The 19260-nt window shown below is 41.5% G+C and overlaps 1 protein-coding gene across 1 annotated transcript; it reads right to left on the bottom strand.

Moving 5' to 3' along the window:
* Nucleotides 1–471: 471 nt before the first annotated feature.
* NCEH1 (neutral cholesterol ester hydrolase 1) lies at nt 472–19260 on the bottom strand. Its single transcript, XM_010572904.1, has 5 exons — nt 19122–19260; nt 9343–9571; nt 7378–7447; nt 4257–4428; nt 472–2827 (listed from the first exon to the last, which is right to left on the bottom strand). Exons 1-5 carry the CDS (start codon nt 19257–19259, stop codon nt 2210–2212), a joined length of 1227 nt encoding a protein of 408 aa, XP_010571206.1. The 5' UTR covers nt 19260; the 3' UTR covers nt 472–2209.

Here is a 19260-nt window from a genome sequence, read left to right on the forward strand (position 1 = left end):
GGTTGCTGTCTGTTAAGTGTAAATTATATCTACTGAAGTTGTGTTTATAGGGGAAAGGAGAAAAGAGGGTTTAAATCTAGAAAAAAGTTTGAATTCTTCTGCAGTGTTAATTGGATATCTTGGCCAAATTTTATTCTGATTCAGATTGTCACTCGGCTGCTCTAACTCCACCAAGTCTTTGTAACAATCTAAATGGAAAAAGAATCTGAGCCACTGTTGAAAAAGCTTTGCCTTGTGACCTCCGTGTGAACCTATGCCCCGAAATGAGTTTCAGCGTGCATGACTGAGCCTACATCGAGGCCTTCTCTCATTAATAGCTTTTCTTAATACATACAACCACATTAACTTCCTGATGTTTCTAGGAAGCAACGTTTCAGTAAAGCCATTCTCTTATTTAATTTAAATACCAGTGAAAGTAGACTGGTCTGTATATATTTTAAATGACATAAGGCAGTTTGATCTACCAGTACCTTTTTTTTTTTTTTTTTAAAGAACTTTTCAGAATCCTGCCGTAAGAAACATTCTAATGAAATTGCCTTTGCCATTATCTCCCAGCAGTCAGGAAGCCTCACCTTACGGTATTTTCACAGGAGCCAGGACAGAGATGAGTGAACTGCCCGGGAGGACCCGCAGCCTAGCTGCACCACTCGTCACAGGGCAGGCTGCTCAGAGCCAGCTATTAGAGAAGGATGGAAAGTCAAAAGGTACGGGATCTGTTCAGTGCCTGCCAGTCACCGTCACATCTGTGTGCTTCACCCACACCTGCCAATTCAGCTTCACAACTCCTTTGTGAGGTAGGAAATTACTACTCCCTCTCTTGCAGAAAAAGAAAGTGAGGCATAAGGAGATTAAGTTGTTCTCCTGGGGTCCCACAGGAAGTCTGTGGTAAAGCTGAGGATGAATTTAATCCACTAGTTTAGTCACGGGTCAGCCACTCTCTCCTCTTTGCCTAGAAACACCAGCCTTTTGACCCAACCTTCATTTCTGCAAGCTGTAAGCATCCTGGACAATATACGCTGTCCCAAGTGGTTTCATTCCCCATTCTGCTTGTCCAAATTTTACAGTCTGGCTCAAACTGTAGAGATTTGTTGCACAATAGCAAGATCATCTTACCTAGTGTTTTGGGTCAGTCTACAAGACAAAGTTTAGCTGCAAAGCTCAGATTTAAATCTTCCATATAGATTAGACCCCACTTCTGTTTGCTTGCTTCACTCCCTCCAGGAAGCATGAAATAAAATGAACACTACAAGCACAAAAGAAAAGTCAATGAACAAAAACTTCTACTATTAATTACAAACATTAGTGCAAACCATACAGCAGATTATTTTTAGTAAGCTCAGTGTTTTCTGTAAGGAGGTCATAAAACTGAGGCTTTAAACACACATGAAGTCACATTCTTTAGCCAAATAAGTAGTCAGCTTTGAAGTTCACTCACATAAGCAACCTGGATTCTGCTGCTACACATAATATTTTATCCTAGATATTTGTATGTATGCTGTAATACTTTTTATTGAAAATATATTAGTCCTGTGCTTTTATAAAATATAAATAACTAAAAGGCAACATAGACCAAATTCCAAAGCTGAATTACATGTTTGGCTAAGAGACTTGTCTAGCATCATCTTAACTGCCTAGAAGAGCTTTTTTTTTTTTTTTAAATTCAAACGAGCCATTTGTCTATATGCCTAAAAGCCAACACCTAAATCCATGCTTGACATTCAAATGCACAGCTCTGCTGTCAAAGAAGAGAGTGTTCACACTTTCTTTGACATCAAGTGCTCACCACTGTTGAAAACTAGCTCCCGTTCTTACATATTCAGACATAGATGTAGGTGTTTGCCTTTACTTCACACCATTTGAAAATTGTGGCCTTTGTACCTAATCAAGAGTCAAAGCTTGGAAAGTTGCAGGCAGTTAAGAATGCTACAGGAATGCTGATCTCCCTGCTCAACATTTGTTTATGTTTGGCAATTGTCAGCTGAAAGAAGGGGAAAACAAATCAAAGTTTGAAAAAGTATTTCTCAAAATACTTTGCTGGAGAAGGCCAATTGAGCTAGTGAATGCGGTAGTTAGTGGTCTATAACCTCCAGCAGCTGCAGCAGAACGGATAAAGTCAGAATTTGGAAAAGTGCACTTTTTCATTGTGGGCTTTTTAGCAAGAACAGACACCAGAGCTGAGCACCTTGTGTCTTCTAGAGAGACTCTCTCTTCAGAGGTTTTCATCCAGCCATTTTATATAGCTGTTTCTGGTCTGAATGCCTGCAGAGAAATCAGTAGGCCAAATGGTGAATATCATACAGCCATGAAAGCAGTCATCGAAGTGATCAAGCGTGACTTCCACGCCGGCGTTCTCCAAGCGCTTGGCGTACATCACCCCGTCGTCTCGCAGGACATCATTCTCACAGGTCAGGATGTAAGTCTTTGGCTGCAGCTGCAGAGTTTCATTTTCTGCAAGGAGGGGGACTGCTCGTACGTCAAGCAGCGCCGGTATCTCCTGGATGATTTCAGCCTTGCCTGTGGTTTGTATTACAGGCTTGTAGTTCTTTTTGAACGATGAAGGCAGTAGAGATGTCCAGTTCAGACGTCCTCTGAAAGAGAGAGCTTGGCCAACGTCAAGAGCAGTGTGGTTGTTAATCAGTAGTGAGTGAGCAAAGTCGTAATTACCATTGAAATAATCTATCCAATAGTTGATCATGACATAACGAGGCAGAACGGGCATATTCATGTTCTGCTGATAAGAAGGTGTATTGAAGTCAAATGCCTGGAGGACTGGATAAATTAAGGCCTGTAGTTTCGGTCTGATGGTCAAATGCTCATCTTTGCTAAGCTGTGGGAAAAATACAAGATAGAATTGGGATTATAAAGAAAATAAACATTACAGTATCAACCTAGAACTTCATACAAGCAACCATTCCTTTGACAATTTTTAGGATGAATTCTGCTCTTATGCAGATAATGTTGCTCTTTTGTCTGAAATATTAGCAACCTGATCTTTTTCTTCTCTTATAAGGATGGCCATTCAGGTAGACCCAGTATCCTGTCTCCAACAGAAAGCAGTGGCAGAAGTTTATTGAAGGGTGCAAGAAGAAAAAAAAAGCACTTCCATAACACAGTGCCCAGTTTAAGAATTGGCAACTGAAGGACTTCCTGAATCAAAGGAGCTATTCTTGCCTTTAACAGCTCTTCATGGATTTTTCTTCCATGAATTTATCCGATTGTTTTTTTAGCATATACAAATTGTTGGCATCCACAGTTTTCTCTAGCAAAGGCTGACCATGTGCAGAAGCACCTCTCTGTGTTTGACCTGACACTGCCATCTGCATTTGATTTGAGCCTACCAATTATACATTTGGTGCCCCCTAATCCTTTTCCTGGAAGAATCAGCAAACACTTGTTTTGCTTCATCTTCTACACAAGATACAGGGTTCTCTAGCATATCTCATCTTGTTTAAAAAGAATTATGCATCAGGAAAATAAATTAGGAATGATTTTTCCAAAACATGGTGCTATCATGTTTATCAGTCCTCAATATTGAAACTTTTCATGTAATTGTCTCTTATTAATTTTGTCACCCTAATTCAATATTGCAAGGTTGTCACGATAATTAGTTGTCTGGACATGGTATCTGCTTTCTTATCACCAATGGTTATGGCAGTACAAAAAAGCTAATAATAATATTTCACTCAACCATGAAAAATATTATTACTTGCCCCAGGCTGCCTTTAAAATCTTTGCTAGATTAAATTCAGATTACATTTAAACTGCAGATACACAAAAGAAATTTCCTTAAAATTGCAAAATGTTACAGGAAGACAATTTAACAGAAGAATTAAGCTTCCTTTATTGTATTTTTTTGTCCTTCATTTGTATCTGAAAGAAATAAAAACATATTTTCAGAGACAAGCATCTAAAACCAGGGAGCTAAATTGATAAATTACGCATGTAGCTAGTTACCTACTTAGAAAAATAAAGAATTCGCCAACACAAGGGGTAAAAAAAAGTCATTTAGCTACTTGCTCTTAAAATCTGGCCCATAACAACTCTTAACTGTAGTAAGACATTTCAAGCTATGTGATTCATACTCCGATTGACTCATTTTTCTTCTGTAAAGTGACTAGATGCTGGCTTCCCACCATTCTGTCTTTAGGGTTGGCACATCACCTTGTGATGGTGAAGCACAAAGAGTCTGTCAGCCTATATGCATCACTGAATTAGGGTTTGTCGTAACGTAATACATAACAGACGCTGGATGTTACCTGCTGACACACAGCAGCTGCCAAATTTCCTCCTGCACTGTCGCCAGAAATTGCAATTCGACTTGGGTCAACTGAATACTCAGCTAAGACATCAGGCTGCAAAAAATGCTTAGTAGCACGGAGAGCATCGTGGAATTGCTCAGGGAAGCACACCTCTGGTACCAGCCTGTATCTACGAAGAAAAGAGATGAGAGACAATTATTACCGTCAATGCACCTCTCTTTCAGGATTAACAGGTGATATCAGGTATTTCCTTAATGGCTGTCCTGGTTTCAGCTGGGATAGAGTTAACTGTCTTCCTAGTAGCTGGTACAGTGCTGTGTTTTGAGTTCAGTATGTGAAGAATGTTGATAACACTGATGTTTTCAGTTGTTGCTCAGTAGTGTTTAGACTACAGTCAAGGATTTCTCAGCTTCTCATGACCAGCCAGGGCACCTGACCCAAACCGGCCAACGGTGTATTCCATACCATGGGACGTCCCATCTAGTTTAGGAACTGGGAAGTGGGGGGGCAGGGATTCGCCGCTCGGGGACTGGCTGGGTGTCGGTCGGCGGGTGGTGAGCAATTGCCCTGCGCATCATTTGTACATTCCAATCCTTTTATTACTACTGTTGTCATTTTATTAGTGTTATCATTATCATTATTAGTTTCTTCTTTTCTGCTCTATTAAACCGTTCTTATCTCAACCCAGGAGTTTTACTTCTTCTCCTGATTTTCTCCCCCATCCCACTGGATGGGGGGGGGAGTGAGTGAGCGGCTGCGTGGTGCTTAGTTGCTGGCTGGGGTTAAACCACAACAATGGCATATAACTATTTTATTAGGATAAATATTATGGGAAAAATAGGAGGTGTGTAATACTTATGTAAGACTTAATCTTATAATTAATGCTCTAATTTTGAAAGATTAATACAAACCTACTAGATATGAATAATACCAAGATAGTATAAAATTGTGCAGCACTTTCCTAGGATTTCCCAATAGAGGATTTAATCATACATTATAAAAATGAATGAATATTTAAAACACCCTTGGCAAGGGAGTCATGACAATCAGGCTGGTGTTGACCCAAATCCCCACCTTAACTAGTATGAGGGACAGTAAATCATATACGCCCAACAGATTCCACCAAGCCAAACACCTAAGCAGTTCTGTTTCCCAAATTTTTACCTATGCTCAGGAGAGAATGAACCTTGCTATACCTCCATGCCATGAAATGAACAATAGCCAAGAAGTGAATACCAATTTGCTCCAATGCAACAGATTCAGTAAATCCTCTCCTTCACTGAAGAGCAGCGCAGGAATATACCCATTGCACAGGTGGAGAAACTGAGGCACAGAGAGCAAACGATCTGCCCAGAAACAGTCAGCAGCTGAGTCCCATCCATGGGATTTTCTCAGTTTCTTAATAACAGTGCAGGAGAAGTCTGTTCATGTTTACTGAATAATTCGTAATGTAAGAGTTCTTACTAGGCCTTATGGTACAAAGCATGTCTTCTGTTTGTAGCTTTTCAATCAACAGATTTTACATATTCTCAGTAGAGCCAAGCGAAATGAGCAAAACAAAATCCAGTTTTTTGATTCAAAACATTTTCTTCACAATCTAAGCTAAAAAAAGTTTCATATGCAGAATAAATTTTAAACTTAGGTTTACACAAAAAGTGTTTCAAAATCTACCTTTGACCTACTTTCAGAAAGCAGTCTATATATTGCATCAACTGCAAAGGAATATGAAAGAGTCCTTTGGGAACTCCTTGCAAAACTGGATAACAGACTGTGCATATATCATGAAAGTGAGACGTGCAATTAAACCAATGAGAAATCTAATCAGTCTTCACTAGTTGAGTACAAACACCTTGACTGAAAGATATAATGGCTAAGGAGAAGAGGTAAACAATAACTCAGAGAAACAGGCAGAATTATACCACCATAAATCAGAAAAAGAATAATAAGGAACTTTTCAATCCTATGATAGCTGCTCGCCTAGAATAACCAACAGCTGCCTTTTTACTTTTCATTGTTTCTGCTAATAAACAACAAGGTAGTGGAAAAAAAAAAGCTACCCTTTAAAGTACACTTTGAGGATTGAATAAGTAACATCAACTCCATATAATTAAGTTGCAATTAGATCACAGAGCTTGGTATGTAATCAACTGCAGGTGGGAAACTTGAGTACTTGCATCAAGTAATTGGGTTTGCACAAGAAAATATTGACAATACGGATGAGAAAAGTACCAATCAAGTTGGAGTCATCTAGGTAATGCAGTTAGCTAGTTGAGAGGTTTGTTTACCTTGAATTGTTCAGCGGGTTAAAAAAGCAGCCCTGCTCCTCTGTTGTCTGGCACCCTGGCAGTCCTCTGCTCTTGACTGGAGTACAAGGCTTAAATGAGATGACTGGAACAGTGGGAGATTGAGAGAGCAGCAGGAAACTGCCAGACTCCACAGTGTATTCTGCTTAATGAGCAGGGATAAAACGATTTGATAATTTGACCCTTGCTCAATATAACTTAGAAGCTGTGGTTTACAGACAGACTTTGGGGGGGTTAATATATGTATTTTAATATTATAGATATAATTTTTTAGATATATATATAGATATAAAAATAAACCTTGCAGAAGTGGGAGTGGCCACTGAGGATGAGAAAGTCCCTCTTACTACGTGAGGAGGCATAGTGATGTGGTTCAGCCTTCCTTCAGGTATATATCATGTCCAAATGCGTTTGGGTTTTTTGTTTGACTGTTTTTAAAGTTCACAAGTATTTACTGAATCATAACTTGGCCCTTGAGTAATCTCAGGGTTTAGCTGCACTCCTTACATGTAGATACAATTGCAAGATGCACTAAAATTTGCATTGTAGTATTCGTCCAACTGAATTAAGTGCTACTCTCTTTTCCCACATTTCTGCCTTCTAAAATGACCTCTAAAATAATTAGAAACCCAAATGAATTTTTGATACCGTTCCAATTTATTGTAATTTTAAAAGGGTAAAAATATCAGACCAGTAAAGAGTTATCGTCCAAGTTAAAGCCTTATACACAAGCCAGTAACAAGGGAACAGCTAGAAGAACTCTGTTAGGTACTTCTAATACCTTAAAATTACTCTATCAGTTTTAGATTACTCACTCAACTGAGACAACTACAGCATTGAGAGATTCAGCCATGATTCTGCAGAGATTGTTATAAAGGCTTGTTCCTGGAACGAAAGGACATGGTGTTAGGGATGTAAGAATCCACTTATGTCAATATTCACAAAGGTGTATGTAAGCCTTCTTAGAAAATACAAACATATGATGCAAATATAAGCAAAGTAAATGAGATCAGCTTGCAATAGATAAAGTGCCAAATACATATTGTAGCAGAAGGAACAAAATTCACGCCTTGAGAAGTCCTGCAGTCTAATGCTTTCTTTCTTGTCTGTTTCTTGGTGACTTGGGGCATGTCATTTCATCCACCTATCACAATTCTCTCAGTTGGGCAAAATTTAAGGTACCCAGTGGCTTGAGGACATTAGCATCCAGAGACAGTTATCACTGTATGAGTCACTGCTTGTTGTTCATTTTGTTATAGCATGTATTGCTCAGTTTCGAATGAGTTGCCCTATTAACGTCAACTGAACTACTCATTTAAGGGAGGATTAATCACAGCTATCCTGTTTATCAATGGACTGATTTTCTTTAATTTTATTCCCTTCCAGTTACTTAATCGTTGGTTTCCGGTACTATAAAATATACTAAGACTCCAAGCGTTTTCTAAAGTATCTAGTTTTAGAATTTAATATTTAGCTGTAACATTTGTGCCATTAACTTCTGCATCTTGGACTTGAGGATAGCATCTGACATAGCTGAATTATAGTCATCCAGACAAAATGCAGTAATTTAGTATAAACTTTTTGCACAACAAGAGTCATACGCAAACTGTTACAGAACAAATGACGTGGGCAAGACGCTAACAAACATCCCTTAGGCAGGCCTAAGAAAACCCAGCTCAAAGCACAATTCCTCTGTAGAAAAAGGAGCAAAATTTTTGACTGCTATAAGGATTGCAGGACAAAAAGACTGGGATTTCCAAAGGCACAGATTTTAAAGCTATTTAGGAACCTAAATCTCACTTGAATCACGGTCTAAGTGACTTATACATGCATAGTCCAAATGCAATCAATACAGTCTTTGTTTTGGAACATTTCAGAAAACCCCATTAATGTTCTTTTTCTATAGATGAAGCCACAGAATGCATCAGGGCTGTATGGACTTCATGATGTCACAGTAGCAATGGGGAAGGAAAAGGGGGAAAACTGCTATCGGGTCTGGATCTCGGAGCAGCCATGAGAACCGCACGCCCTTCCTCCTCCCAAGGCTTTCCTCCTCCTGTACGACATGGAAAGATCAGTGGTTAGCTTATCGTTGTCTATAGCTACACCTTACTTTCTCTGATCCTGTTTGTGGCTTCCAAGTTAATTGGAGTAAATAGCATTAATTTTCAAGGTAATTTCTGCTAGTGGTGGCAGTGGTCCCCCAAGGGAGGGGACCAGACCATGGGACGGTAACTCGCCTCTACCCATTTCCTTCATCACACCGCCTGTTGTCTGCAATCAGCAGCATGTATTCCCAAGTATGTGTTAATTAAGAGCCAAACACTAGCAATGCTGTTACCTGCAGTGTTGTTCAGCTCACTCTTCTGCTAATTACTCTGTGAAAATGGGGCAAGCCCCTTATACCTAGTCACTGGATCCTCATCACCAAGGATCGACTTTTGCACATGACCACAGAAAACGGGGGCTGGCCCAAAAAGCCCATCCAGGACTCCCAGGAATTTAAACAGTAAGCTGTTTTGTCCTCTCAGGATGTAACAAAATTAGCCTTTTGCTCCTTTTACAGCTCATGTGCAGATAAGATATGTGTTTTTGCTGTGCGTTGACAGTATTTTTCCCCCTCCCTCCTTAGAGCCGATCTACCAGAGCGGAGACAGTTTCTACTGAATTCAGGTACGTCTTAGCAGGATTGTCATCCCTGGCAGGCATAACGGCTTTTGGCTTCTCCTGCTAGGAGAAAACCAGACCAGAATCCTATTTAATTACTGGCAGACACATACTTGCACTTGCCAGGGCCCAGCCCCCTCCATGGATGTAAACAACGCTGCGCTTGAGCCTTTCATCTCCCTTTGCAGGAGGTTCAAACACTCTGACTTCCACACCGTCAAAAACAGCATCCGTGATGTTAATGTCTTCGGAGGAGACAGACTTCAGCTTGTCAAAGGTACATATCAAATAATTCAGAACTATCAAGTGATGGCTGAGTCTTAGATAGTGAATCAGGTGACACTAGGAGGAAAAAAAAAAAAAAAAGAAAAAAGATTATTCCTGTTACTTCAGAGCGCATCATACGATACTGCATTGATGTTTAATGCAACTGTCTTCAAAGGCAGGTCCTGTACGAAAACAAATACAGATTCTTAGAATATTTGCCCGAAAATGAATGATTATCAAAGACCTCTAATGCTTTTAAAGCTGCATTGAAACAAAACCCTGTCCATTAAAGAGTCTTTGTTGTCAAAATAAATCAAACCACGAGCACTACGTGGATCAAGACAACCGTGAATGAGCACTCTGATCCTTGCCTTTGAAAGCCACCTCCGAAAGGAGATGAAAATCACCAGCACGCTCCACTATGGGACTTGGGAAGCTCCTCAGACTGGGGCCCACAGAGGGCAATACTACACAGGCAAAATGTCTGTGGTGGTAAGGTATCAAAAATGCAAAGTCTTTCTCTTGTTCCACCCCAAAGCATAAGTCTTTCCACTTTGAAATTGAGAAAGTTCTCAAGGATTGCAAAGAAATTTGAAAACAGGAATGGTCTTAAAGGAACATAATGGTTGTTTATTGGCTTGTCCTGTATTTACCTGCTGAATTGGGAGGGATCTGAAACACTATCCAAGAACCATGCCAGGTCAGTGATTTTTTTTTCCCCAACCCCAGAGACTAAAGCATGTTACTTTTTTTTGTGGGGTAAAACACTATGAAAATGAAGAATGATCTGAGCTTTCTGTGCCCTTATTGGTAGAAGAAGAGAGAGATTTTATCCGCTTTGGCTATCCAGGATTTTTATTTTCATGTTTTTTAAACTTTGCCCTGAATAGATTAAAAACCTGTTTCTCTCAGCAGACAGTACTGGGATTCAAGGCATTCATCCAGCCTAAATGGTCACGACCTGCTCCCCATATATGACCTGCACACTATTTGTAGTGCGTACTTGTTCCCATTCCGTAGATGGTGCAGAAAGGACGGCAAAGGGTGAGCCAAAGGGACTGCAGGGACTACGATGTCCAGACGGGCGGTTAAAAAGAAAAAGTAGTGGGGGGGTCTTCCCCTATTGCAAAGGTTATCTCTATCCTAGTGATGAAGGCTAGAAATAGGATAATCAGCTAAGCCTTTTGTAAAACTTTCTCAGTCAAGGCAATGGAGTTGGGAGGTAAAATTAATACATATACCTAATGTACACCTGTAGGACCACTGCCATAAGGAAAACTGTCAGCTGTGACCTGTTATTTTTCCTACAGGTACCAAATACTTGGAATAAAAGGTGAACTGTTAGGTGCCATGGGGCTTGTCTACACACAACTGCTTTACTGTTTTAATTCTGCTAGTGCCACTACTGCAGTGCAAACCTGCTAGTACAAATTAAACATGCTGACACCTGAGAGTGAGCGGGGTCACCCAGGTACCGGTCTAACTGCATTCACGTTGTGAAGAACGGATAGTTGCCATAGATTAACCTGTACAAAAACTAAGTGGAAGCCAAGTCCGGTTCCTCGTGCCAGACAGGATTTTGCAAATAAGAGTTTCAGAATGTCTTTCTGGTTTCTATTTGTTCACAAGGACACCTATTTCATTTTCTTGACTTGGGTTTCTTAGTAGTACTTCTGCAGTACCATTTTCACAGCCACTTTCAGGGCCAGGTTTCAGCTTTTCTGCCAGGAGCGCCTGCTCATGGCAAAGGAAGGGCTAACGGAGGCAAACACACACACCGCCAGAGGAAAGCAAATTTTGAAGCATTCAGCAGCATCCATGCCAAAGAAGATCTGTCTCCTGAGAGGTCTACAACCCCAGTTCCTTCCATGTAACTTCTTAATCTGTCACCATTAGTTTGAATGTAAAAAAAAAAAAAAAAAAAGAAATACTGGCTTTCAGTCAGGTGCTGTATAGAAAAGACCCTGCACAGCCCCACTTCCACTGCAGATTGCTGCAGAAAAGAGACAAGCTTTGATATTTCGCCCCCCAAAATCTATGCCAAATACAATGGGCTGCTATGCGAGCAGGGAGAAGAATCCACTTCCAAAACAAGAATTTACAAAAATTACTTTCTTTTCTTGCTTTAGCTTGTGGTAATGTCACCCTGCTGAGATAGTTTGGTGGGAATCCAAATTTTAAAACGTTTGCTGCTTTTTGGATGGAATATAATTTCTTTATACTGCAAGGCTTTTCTCTGGGAGAAGAAACACAAAGTATCCACCCAGCGGGAAGAAATGGTGAATTCACATGGCTGTTTGTATCTCTGAACTTCAGATCATGCTTTTTCCCCGCCATTACTTAAAAATTCCCACAGGAAAACCCAGTTTGAGTTTGAAATCAGAAGAGCAATACATCTGTTAATAACTTGGCATACAATTTGTTGGGCTGCCATTGATGTAACCAGCTAAAGATCTGATCCTCCTGGTGCCCCATGGAGGTTCCCAGGGAAGGTAACCACTGGGAAGCAATTTTAGAAATACTGCCAGGGATAACAACGTTTCTGTAGTTTTCTTTTCTGTTGTTTTTTTTTTTAGCCTGACCTGACTGTGCTGCAGTATACGTCCCATTTTATTGTTCTCTCACTTTAGTTCACATTCTTTGTAGGCGAGATTACCACCTGTTCCCCGGAATCAGAAATGTTTCATTTTCAAGGCTACTTAGTGTTGTTTACTGAGAAGTGTTTTGCCCTGTTCTTAACCTGCAGGTGGCCACAGTGCTCTGCGGTTCAATTACACACTTCCATGCCTTTTTTTTTCCCCTATAATAGACCACTCTTTCCAAGAATCCAAAAAACAAAAATCTGGAAGAGAGGCTTTGTACATCAGGGCACAAAAGCAACAGTCCACTTTTTTTTTTGTTAGGCATAGGCAGGTTTTTCGCCAAGCACTTATCAGACAGATTCTTTCTAAGTATATCTATCTAATCAGCCTATTTGGTTGTCATTCATAAGGCATCAGGATTGCACTTTTTGCTGGCAAAGAGCTAGTCTTGTCCAAAGTTCTTACAAATAAAATTCCTATATATTTTTTCTCTATAAATAAGTATTTAAAATAGATATATCTTATCACTCTGTAATAGAACTACTGGCAGAAGATGATGGGTTTAATGGTTGGCTAACTGTCTTCTAGGACTACGTTGCCATGCAATGGGCAGACCTGCCCATCCTCTTGGCTGTGCTTCCCTGGCACCTTTCCTGTGTTGGCACTGACAAACGCAAAGCCTCAGAGCACGACCTTGCTGCGCCAGCTCAACATGAACCCAGCAAAAACAGCAAAACAACACTAAACTTCAGCCAGGTCACCATCTTACTGATAACCCAAGGGAGGAAAAAGGGAGTGGGGAAAAGGATGGGACCAGCCCTTTTGGCAGAAGTCCACAGTTGGATTGCCTTAAATCCACTATAAAACTGTATCTGGTCACGTCATGTGAGCAATAATTGGTTTGATCTTTGCTGGTATGTGTGATTTAAATTACCACCCTTCCTGTGACAACATGCAGGACTGTTGCAGGCTATCAAATATAGCACTTAAATATATTTGGGAACTACACCTGTGTGTGTGTACATGCATGGGGAAGAGAGAAACAGCGATGTTCTCTGGTGAAAAGGGAGACAAGACAGTGCTGTAATAATAAAACCTAGTGAAAAGGAAGAGAAAGCAAAAGGACAAGGGGGAAATTAAGAGACTACAGAAAAAAAAGTAAAGACAAGCTCACAGAAAGAAAAGCTAGTATAAAGATGAAAGCCCCGTGGGCAATTAGCCCAGAACTGCAGTGCCAGCCACAGGCACGGCACATCACTCAGTCCGGGTCACAGCTGCAAGTTTTCCCATGCAATGACTGGCTTTATGCATCCGTCTGAACACACACTTTTATGTTCTGAACAGGTAACTCTGGGGAAACGTGGCTGGTGAACTTCATGGCACTATGGGCTGGACCGAGTAATGGGCTGAAACACACACCAAGAGAGCTCAGCTGCTGGGACGCAAGGCAGAGCTGGATGAGCAGGAGGAGCCCAGGAGAGGAGGGTTAGACAGGCTAGCGAGGCAAAAGTGAGTATTTTGCTGGTGTTTGAGCCAATTCAGCAAGTAACCACTGTGGACACCTTACAGAGCCCTACTGACAACCCATTGCTCATTTCTGATTGCAGCTTTTCATTTTGGGGCCGTTGGCTCCCCATGACCCATGGCTGCGTTGGCAGCGCTGTGATTTACACTCGCACCGTAACACTCCCCAGCTCTCCAAGTCAGGCAAAGCAACTGCTACAGGCACAATCTCCTTCTCTTTTACCAGGACACCCCCATAACAGGGGTTTTCAGGTAGGGACAACCCAGGGACCCCCTAGAGACTAAACTGTTCAAGACTGCCACTTTCCTTCTGGTAAATTCTTTGGTGAGGGGTACCAGATCTTGAAAGATTTAATTGATGTAGGAGAAAGTTCTCAATAAATGAAAAAAGGAGTCAGGATTGTGGTAAAAGGCAGACAGAATGAACAAAGTACTGCTCTAGAGAGGCACCATTACTTCACCTTTAATCACTGATACCTGTCCCTAAACTATTAGGATTCTTCTGTTTGCTCCTCAGCTGGTGGTTTCCTGAAGAATCCCAAGTGCTCCCTGCTGTTATTCTTACCTCTCTCATGGACCTGTACTCCATATTAGTCATGTGTTCTGTATTATAACAACAACAACAAAAAAAAATCCCCCAAAAGTTTTTCTGTTGCTAATATCTATTAACCTCTAACAGTACCCAGCACATTGGGATTCTTTGTCCTCATATGACTTCCATAGCTGACACTGTGCAGCTTCGTGTCTCTGACCTTTAGCCATGAAATTATTGCAACAGGTCACATTCAGAGAGCACACAAAGGCAGCGTGCCTCTGAAGCCAAGCCGAATCCATCAGCTGCTTCCTCTACTGCCTTCGCAGCTGGTCAGACCCAAGGTCCTGCCGTGACCTTTCAGGCCTCAGCAGGATCAGGAATTAAGCAAACAGCTAAGGCTCTTTTTTCATACAACACTACTCGGGACTGAGCCAAATCTCACTCATGACTCAAATGAGTAATGATGCTGGAACCAGGCAACTGAACTGTCTAAGACTAAACTTCCTACCTCAAACGATGCAGATACTATTCTCCATTCTGGCATCACTTTGCAAAACACATTTCTATGACATTAGAGCCCAAAATGCCAACTACAATGTCCGTAGTCAATAACAGAGATTAGCAGAAAATAAACAGGGTCATTTCCCCATTTAGCTGTGTGCAGAACATACTGGTTTGTGTGCATTTCAGGCAGTTTATCCTGTTTAAAGGTGAATGTCTATTTTCTTTAATTTTACAGAACCATTTCTTAATGCAGGTGCACTATTGTCCAGTAAAGAATACGTATTTTTAATGCTGTTACAGAAAGACAGTCTTCAGAGACAAGGGCTCTCAGTTTTATGAATTTCCTTTAGAACTGAAAAGAAACCAAGATGACTGTTTTACAGTTTATTAATTAGAAGCAGAAACTAGATTACATTTTAATGTAAGGTTTTGTGCATATACCTATTCACCCATGATGCTCTGCTTTTTATACTAGATAGAGAGAAAAGTTATCTGTTACTGCAACTAGGACTGCCAGTGTGGTTTGGTTTCTGCTCAGGTACCACTGCTGTGAGACCTACCCACTGCAACTAAGAACTTGGTTTACTGTAAACCAATTCCAAGACTGTGTTCTTCCATGCAAAAACATCAACAACTTACTTGGCTGGCTACAGGTATGATTTACAACTGTCCAGAAGTTACATATTCTGAAATAAATGGGTAGATAGATATTAAAGTGTTAGAAAGAACTAATTACTGTTTTCCTGAATGTTGATGTCCCAGGCCCTAGATTTTATTCCAAAAGCAAGTAAGCGGCAGAGAAGCATGATGGAATTGCTTGGCTGATGAGGACAACTATGGGGATAGTTTTCTCTCCTGTACAGCTGCCTACCTTTTTCCATATACATCGATCTGATGGCCTCTATGCCAACCCATTTGTCCTTCCGAACCTCTGCTAACAGTTGTCCCCATTCAAAAAAATCCTTTCTTCCTTGCCATGCACCAGAATAGCAAGTATCTTGAGAGTGGTGTTCAGAAATAACTTATTTCAAAGGGCTTATTAAATAAACAAATGCTGCTCTCTTTAGTCCATAAGGGAGAGTGAATAGGGGAAGAAGTGAAAAACAACTGTATCAATCGACTGCAATCAAAACAGCAGAATTATTAAATGTTGCTTTAGACACTTCCTGACAGTCACCAAGTAAAACAATACTTATGTTTTAATCTATGGCTCAATTCCATAATTACTTTTATGTGGTTGTCGAAACTTCAGTGAAGCAGAGTTCTGATGTACCGTATACATAGTTACGTACATAGTTTTTCAATTCTGATCTAAAATTTTGTTACATCATGGTTATCTGTAAAAATGTTACCATGTCCCATTTTGAGACAGGCGAGAGGGGCAAATTACTCTCATTGTCAGTTAAGCACTTTTACATCAATTCATTAATATCATTAAAGTCTAAGTTTCTCTGTTTTCATTCTGCGGCAGCACAGGTCATTAAAGAGGGTGCAGGAACAAGGCTCTGCAAACCCAGTGCAATTTCCAGCTCTGCTACTGGAATTTTTGTGACCTCAGATAAGGTACTCCATCTCTTCCTATCTCTGTTCCCCCCAAATTAGGACTAGGGTAACATTATCGGTCCCATTCTGTAGTATGTTTTGAAACCTACTTACAGAAACTGTCCTATGAGCATTAGGCATTTTTTTAACCACATGATTATACTTGAATGTTTGTTGAAGTTTCTCAAGCTAAGCCAGGACACTGAGTCAGTCCCAAGCTTGTAAAAAAAAAAAAAAAAATTGTAGCTGACTGGGACAATACTCCACATGGAAATGCAAAACCTTATCATTTGTACACTGAAAGCCAGTGACAACCTTATTATGTTTTATTGGTAGTGATTATTAATGCACTGAGAAAACAAACACATTATCCCTAACAAGAAATTGTCATGCTTAATCGTCAGTCTTCACAAATCTATTTCAAAACAAGCAAAAGCCAATCAATTGTATTTGAAGCACATGAAGTTTGTTTCATGCTCTTCGAAAAAGGATTGCAGTATGTTTTGGTGATTTTAAAATCAGAAGTGTACTTCTGTCTGCTGTCAAAACTAGAAAGCAAAGTAGTAAATAGCAAGCTGAAAATACATTCAGAAGTGGGTGAAAGTTCAATGGTCACACTTAGAGAAATGTTACAACTATTTTGTCTTGCAATAGCCGGTAGAGGAAGAAAGGGGAAGCTGAGCTGTACAAAAGGACATACACTTTTATTTTATATACACACACGAAAGCTGTCTAACAAAGTAAATACTCAAGCTCAACTTTTACAATCCTAGCTTCAGTTCACACAGTTCCTTCTTAATGACAGTCATTTATTCCTGACATTGTGCTGTCTCTCATGTTGGAAAGACTTCTGAACACTTGGAAAGCACCTTCTCTTTCTCTCTGGAAACGAATGCCAAATGTCCCAAGGCTTACCTGTTGTGTGATTCAGGGCACCTCTAATGCCTCACTTCTTTTATGCTTCTGTGTAAGACTCGCTTGTTTCTTCCTTTGGTTTGTAAGCTACGTTACAGGAACTGTTACTTGTTTAGTCATTTTTCTCACTATAGATGTTTGTATTTCTAAGGCCAGAGATGTAAACAACTAAAAAATTACCACTTCTCCCCAACAGAGACTTCCCCACCCCAGAGAGCGGGGGCAGATGTGGGCACCTCAGCCCTGCCTGCCAGTTTACTCCAGCTGCTACCAAGGCAGGCTCTGTCCTGCCAACTCCTCTTGGGATTATGACCTCTAGAATATCCCAAAAGAGATATCCTTCAGCCTCCAAGCTAGAGGCACCAGAGTTCATCTGACTGTGCCCAACATACCACATAAACAAACTGACTGTGTACATAAGCCAAGAGCAATATACATATATATAGCCACAGTCATATGATTTTCTAAAGATAGGTCTCCTTCAGCTAGAGGTTATGGCCTTGATTCACGCGTTCCTGGCTGAACTGTTATGATGTGTTTTGCAGGCAGCACGCTTTGGGGGCATCATGGCCCTTCTGTCCGTACTTACCAATGAATTTGGTCAAGCTGAGCGCTTGCTGTTCAGTTACTTGAGTTAACAACACGGAGCAAGTGAACTTCAAGCCACAGATTTTACTGAAGAATGAAGCTGTTGTAGGCCATGTCTGCATAATTTTCATAGCAGACATATGGGAGGGTATGCAAGCAAACAGGTTTTATCCTATACCAGCCAACAGGTTTTATCCTTTCATCCTAGAGATGCACTTCGATTCAGCAATACGTTTGGACCATGAGAGGATGCCCGAGTGGCTCAGATGAGCGGTCTATCTACTCCCAGACTCCATCTCCAACAGTGGCAGCCAGAGAAGCTATTCAGGCAGAATACACAAGTCTGGACACTGTGTGGTCCACTTTCCTCATGCTTCCCAGCATCTGCAATTATTGTATTAGGAACATAGAAGGTACATTCCCATCTAGTCCTCTTGGTATCCGTTTATGAGCCCTCTGTCCATTAATTCATTTAATCCCTTTTTGAATATGCTGATGCTCTCATCCACTCACAAGTACAAGTTTATGTATATTTCAGAACCAACCAAACTGAAATGCTGCTAGGAAATTAAAAAAAAAAAGCAGCAACAAAAAACCCCCAAACCAACCAACTTGCACATAAACAGTACCTTACATCAGGCCTGACCATGACTGATCAGCCCATGTAAAAGATCAGATCATCCTAGAAGAAGATAAAGTTCACAGCTAAAGCCATTATCAGAAAGTTTGTGGTCTTTGGTCTGTTTCATGTCAGCATAAGCACTGGCAGAAAATGAGGGAGACATCATGAAGTGACATAACTGTCACGTGTGTCTCGTGACAAAAACAAGCATTCAGAGAGGTTTGTTTAGTAATACAATTCCCAATCAAGGCAGTTTAGTATTTGAAAGTGTTTCCCTAAGTCTTTCTTCCCTAAGGCGTACGTAATGTATCGGAATGAGTTCTTTTTTGTTGTTTTTTTCCCCACCAAAAGCCTGCAAGTTGGAAACCAGACTAAACCACATCCAGCAAGATCCGCGCCGTGAAACCCAGAAGACGAGCCTGGCTGCCAGCCTCACCGCACCGCGCACGCTTGATTTACTGATCGGGACGAAACCACCAGCAGCCCGGAGCTGCGCCTGCTGCTTTTCCCCGGGGCGGGCAGAGCATTACACCCCAACCCAGTTCCGTCCTCCCCTCCCGGGTGCGGTCACGGAGCCGGGGTACGGCGGAGCCGGGGTACGGCGGAGCCGGGGTACGGCGGAGCCGGGCCCCGGCTCTAACCCGCTGCGGGGACGCTGGCGACTCCCCCGCCTCGGCTCCAACTACAAAAGGGCTGCCCTGCGCCTCGGCTCTCCGGATGGCCCCCAGGGAACCGGGCCGGGTCCGTTCGCCTCTCCAGAGCCGGCACCGGCACCGGGAGCGCAACGCCGGCGGGGCCGGGGCGCCGCCTTACCGTCTGCTGCACCGCCCTGAAGGTGGCATCCAGCAGCATCAGCTTCCAGGGGTCCGACACGGTGCCGGGCAGCGGCAGGTACACGTAGTAGGCGGACAGGGCTGCCAACGCCGCCAGCAGCACCCAGGCGGCCCGCATC

The sequence above is a fragment of the Haliaeetus leucocephalus genome, unplaced genomic scaffold (assembly GCF_000737465.1).
Source record: "Haliaeetus leucocephalus isolate CR32 unplaced genomic scaffold, Haliaeetus_leucocephalus-4.0 Scaffold362, whole genome shotgun sequence".
Lineage (NCBI taxonomy): Eukaryota > Metazoa > Chordata > Aves > Accipitriformes > Accipitridae > Haliaeetus > Haliaeetus leucocephalus.

What these genes read in the sequence shown, in the direction of transcription:
- NCEH1 (XM_010572904.1), bottom strand. Translation starts at nt 19,259, where the DNA reads ATGCGGGCCGCCTGGGTGCTGCTGGCGGCGTTGGCAGCCCTGTCCGCC. An exon ending in TCAGGGCGGTGCAGCAGACG is followed by an intron (nt 9,572 to 19,121) that starts GTAAGGCGGCGC and finishes TTTTCCTCCTAG; the next exon opens with TGTCACCTGATTCACTATCT. An exon ending in CTGGGCCCTGGCAAGTGCAA is followed by an intron (nt 7,448 to 9,342) that starts GTATGTGTCTGC and finishes CTTTCGTTCCAG; the next exon opens with GAACAAGCCTTTATAACAAT.